At 39.0% G+C, this 5000-nt stretch overlaps 1 protein-coding gene across 4 annotated transcripts in view; it reads right to left on the reverse strand.

Annotated features, from left to right (window-relative positions):
- The window catches only part of LOC111331169 (uncharacterized), a 6671-nt gene extending 2121 nt beyond the window's left edge, over positions 1-4550 (reverse strand). Inside the window, exons 1-7 of one of the 4 annotated variants that reach the window (XM_088759434.1) lie at positions 4395-4549; positions 4235-4300; positions 3570-3859; positions 2625-3362; positions 1773-2174; positions 1037-1076; positions 393-458 (exon numbers count right to left, since the gene is read on the reverse strand). In XM_088759434.1, coding sequence (XP_088615560.1) covers positions 393-458; positions 1037-1076; positions 1773-2174; positions 2625-3362; positions 3570-3859; positions 4235-4300; positions 4395-4454 — 1662 coding nt within the window. In that variant the 5' untranslated portion in view covers positions 4455-4549. Of the gene's footprint in view, positions 1-392; positions 459-1036; positions 1077-1772; positions 2175-2624; positions 3860-4234; positions 4301-4394 lie in introns of those variants that run through there. The other 3 variants (XM_088759433.1, XM_088759432.1, XM_088759435.1) reach the window with 3 other exon arrangements.
- Positions 4551-5000: the final 450 nt, after the last annotated feature.

Below are 5000 nucleotides of genomic sequence, written 5' to 3' on the forward strand. Positions count from 1 at the left end.
TTGAGTAGAAAATGCGAAGTTGACTGTGCGGCCCAGTGGGCGGGGGAGGATGGTACCCCCTGATATAAGCTATATAAGTATCACAATGGTTTTTCAGGAGTTTTGTTTCGAAATTGGGTAAGGATTGTGCACTTATTTCTGTAACTGATTTTTGCTTTTATTTTTAATAAAAAAGTTTCTTTTTTAGGATTAGAAATCTCTTAAGAAGTGCACACTTTTCTTACAGTTTAGCCTTCAAAGCAGCTTTGCTCAAGAAGGTTTTGGTTTCACAGCAGCATGCTGTGGTTTGTGTAGATTCATGAGTAATGAGGTGTATCAGTTGATCCATAACCTATTTTATAGGTTAAGTATAAAATCACTTCAATAATAATTACAAAATAATATTTTCCTACCAGGGTTTCTGTCTCGGATGTACCACTCACCAATTGTGACAAATAAATTTGCCGAAACTGAAAACCCTAAAGATAAAAACATCACAAGAAATTAATACCAGAAAATCTCCCAAGGGCAGGTGATTTCTTCACCTCTTTCTAGTGTTACCTGATATCCTCAGTTTGGTATTGAAGTTGAAAGGCACTGGAAGCCACCAAAATATATACAAAGTAACAGGAATAACACATGCCGGCAGGATTTAATATGTTATTTGTTATTTTTAATGTTTCACCTTGATTGCAAAATGCCTTAGGGCTATCGGATAGGGTGCTATAAAAAATTGTCAATTATTATTATTTATTATTAATTTCATTAAAAGGGATTAATATGCCCTCAGCCATAAAAAGAAGACAAAAATTAGTACTAGCCCACCTTTGAAGTTCTTTTCCAATTATTTCTCCATTTAATAATTTTTTGCCTTGGTGTATTTATATCTGTTACACTGTAGATTTTTGCCATAGGGTTACAATTTACGGCAAAAAACAGGGTGTATGTTCAGAAAAGAAGGTAAACTGAATGACACAGGACTTAAAAGTACCATCATGATCATCTGTGGGGATACATTTAGAGTAATGAAAAGAAATAAAACACCCTGAGAGCTTACACGGTTTGTCTGACTGTGTCTGGTACCCCTTTGTGTGGTCCTACAACCAGAAAAGCAATATGAAATAGTTTTGTTATGCTGTTTGACAACAGTTTTGATCCCAATGTAAGGTAGGTAAATTCTGCTTACCAGCCAAGTAAGGCTCGTAAGCAGCCCATCAGGCTGGAGCTTATCTTATCTTATCCCCATTTCTGTAGCATGAAGTGAGCAGGAGTATTTCTACTCCACCCTGGATGAGATGCTAGTCCATTGCACGTCTACCCTCCAGCATTAAAATTGCCAGTACCCATTCATGCCCTAGGTGGAGAGAGGCACTGTAAGGGAAAAGTGTCTTGCCCAAGAACACAACACAATGTCCCTGGCCAGGGCTTGAGCCTAGATCATTTGCTGCCGAGTTAGGCGCACTAACCATGGGGCCACCACACCTCCCACAATGTACTCACCTTTAATTAGCAAATGTAATTAATTCATTTTTCATTTATTTCTATATTAATTGATCTATTTATCAATAAATTTGTTGAAAATTTGTTTAGAAAGGATCTGTACCCAGTTATTGCCAAACATGTTTGATCATTGGTTTAAGACATTGATCAATGCATTACTTAATTTTCTGTTCCTGTAACTACTGTTATTTCATGCAGAAAAGACCACCTAGCCTAAGTGATAATGCATGCTAACTGATGACTTCATGATATGCTCATGTCTTTTCTGTGTCAAAGTCAACTCAAGAACGTACCTGCTTGGATTGCTGACCTGAGTGGCACTATTGTTGGCTACACTAAGGTTGCTGTCCTGAGTAGCATCATTGTTGGCTACAGTGAGGTTGCTGTCCTCAGTAGCATTATTGTTGGCTGGACTAGGGCTGCTGTCCTGAGTAGCTTTATTATTGGCCACACGAGGGCTGCTGTCCTGAGTAGCGTTATTATTGGCCACACTAGGGCTGCTGTCCTGAGTAGCATTATTATTAGCTACACTAGGGCTGCTGTCCTGAGTAGCACTATTGTTTGCTTGACTAGCGCTGCTGTCGTCAGTAGCATTACTATTGGCTAGAATAAGGCTGCTGTCCTTAGTACCACCACTGTTGACCACACTAGCAATTCTGTCCTCAGTAACATGGGTGACTTCAGGATTGTTTTGGCTGTAGGATTAGTGAGCATGTAAATGTAAGTTCCCTGGATCATTAACTTCAACATCTTTACAGATTACAAACAACACTTTTTAGCATTGGTGGAATGGTTGTGGTTTTATTCTTCATAAAATTAACACATTTCTTACTCTTTCCAACGAAGATTTTGAATTGATAAAATAAATTTTCATTTCATAAAATTCCACACAGACACAAACAGCCCAACTCTGTAAAATTATTACAATGTGCACAGTCATTCCATTTGAATGCAGTGACATGCAGAGTAGAAAAAATGGTAATGCACCTACTGGAATGCTGATGGATTCTAGTCAATAGGTAGTGGGTTTATTCTAATTATGTTATAACAATGTCTAATTGAAAAGCACATTGTACTTCAAATATGTAATAAACATCGATTAACATCACTTTTTCAGTTCATGGGCTAACAACATGACCACTTACGTGGCAAAGTCCCTTTCCATAAAGGCTGTTGGTAAGGTCGCATTGAAGTTGAAATCATCCATAGTACACCATAGATCAGGTACTGTGACATCCAGGTTACTTAAATCTTCCAGATTTCCAAATCCTAGAAAGTTTAATCCATCTTCAGGATAAGAAGGCATGCCCTGTGTTTCCTGCATATTCAATATGGATTTGTCTGCCACCATAACAGATAATGATGGCATCAGTTCTGGCAGCCCACACCCTGAAAGGGCAAATGATTCTGGCTTGGTACTTAGAGAGCCAATCCAGTCATACACTGCACCCATTTCATCACTTGCTCTAAAAGCCCGTCTTTGAATACCCAAGGTAACATGACGGACTGAGACAACAGCACGAGCTTCATTAACTACAGGTTCAGGAGGTAGTCTTCTCTTACGTGCAGCTTGCAACTCCATTTGCCTCTTGGTTGCCTCCTCAATCTCCAGCTTTTGTTTTTCTTTTGCTCGGTCAGCTGCCAGGGACTCTTCATACTCCCTGTCCTGTTGGGCTTTAATGGTCTCACGTTCAGCACAAGTGCCCATCAGTCCACCATGGTTGGCATCATCATTGCATTCTTTCTTAGCATGAACTTTGGTTGGCTTCCTATCCACTTCAAAAACCTCTGGCAACTCTGCGTCACACCCTTGACTTTCCTTTTCAACTGATCTTGTCATCAAATAAAGTCTGACTGTGGTCAGGGCATGGTTGGTTATGTATCTGGCCAAAGTGAAATTTGCAAAGGATATCTGATCACCTTTGAAGTTTCCAAGTGTTGATGTCATGTCTTCAAATCTACCATAAAAGCTCATACCACCTGGGAAGAAAATTGATTTACCCAAAGCAATCAAATCACGAACATCTGAGCTACGTTCTGCTCTCACAGTTCTAGTCCCACCTCCTTTTGCAAGGCGAACTCCAACATACCTATTCTGTTGCGGGTCATAGTGCAGCCAGCCAAACTGAACTTTACGGTAGCCATTTATAATTTGGTTAGAGGGTCCTGGCTCTGTACTTGCCTTTTCTTCGGCTCTCTTTTTCTTTGGTTTTACCCTTTTTTTGAGGAGATCAAGCAGCTTTCTTTTCTTCTCATCTCTACTCTCACCTCGCAACTTTTCATTTACAAAGCTTCTTAAGGACAGCAGATCTCCCCTTCGCAATGGTCCTAACTCTTGCAATTGTTCATCTGAGGCAGTATTTACTGCCGAATAATCCATCTAAAAAATAGGAAATAGAAACTGCATTAAAATTATAAATGCCATCAATACAGCAACGTCTGAAAAAGGAATATTATTTCCTTCTATCTGGTTGATTCATTTTAACGAGTTTCAAACTTATTCAAGTCCATGAATTTGCATCTGACTGGATGGTAAAGATCTCTGACGAGTCTAATTAATGATTGTTTCCTGGCTGTTTATGTTTGATCCTTTCAATATTTCTATTTAAGGGTTATGCAACGCATTTTTGACGCATGCAAAGGTGGCTCAAACAGCGGTGAACTACAGCAGTGGGGAAGACAAGTTAGGATAGTTATTTATCGAAAAAACTATCGGGATGGTGATCATGTCCAGACAATTAAGTTCACTGCATACCTTCTCGTTCCTGAATCGAGCGATCACTTCGTCTCGAATCTCTCTTTTTGCGAGAAACTCGCATATCTATAAGCAGAAAAATGCGTTAAGTTGAAATCTGCGCTATTTTATGCAAATTTAGTGAATTCCAGTGAATACCGTGAACCTGAGAGTTATTTACCTCATTGATTTCGGTTTCGAGTTCCGCCATCTTCTCTTGAGAAGCAACTTGAGCCCGCATTACTTCGGTCGCTAAAAAGTCGCTAAAAAAGTCGCTAAAAAAGTCGCTAAAAAAGTCGCTAAAAAAGTCGCTAAAAAAGTCGCTAAAAAAGTCGCTAAAACGATAAAAAAATCACAATTTTTGCATGGCACTTATGAGCCACCGTACAATACCCATAGCTTTGTTAGTTTTGAGTCCTAACAGAGCACCCAGCACAAAATCTTTAGTAACAGGAGGAATATTGAAAAGAACATCCGGATCTTTTCTTGAACAAACAAAGTTTTCAACCTTTGAATTGCAATAAGGTACATTAGGTAGTAGATTCCTCAGTGAATCAGCAATTGAAGTGAAGTGATCATTAAACTTTTCAGCCAAAACAACATTTGGCGTCTCAACTGATTTTGATACATCGCCCATTAGCGATTTTATGGTTTTCCAGATCTTTTTAGAGTTTCCCTTGTTGTTGTTGAAACAGGTGTTATAGTATTTATATTTCGCACTGCGAATCATGTTTACAACTTTATTCCTCGCAATTTTGAAGCAGTTCCAATCCGTGACACAACGACT

Source organism: Stylophora pistillata, chromosome 5 (assembly GCF_964205215.1).
Source record: "Stylophora pistillata chromosome 5, jaStyPist1.2, whole genome shotgun sequence".
NCBI classification, from domain to species: Eukaryota; Metazoa; Cnidaria; class Anthozoa; order Scleractinia; family Pocilloporidae; genus Stylophora; species Stylophora pistillata.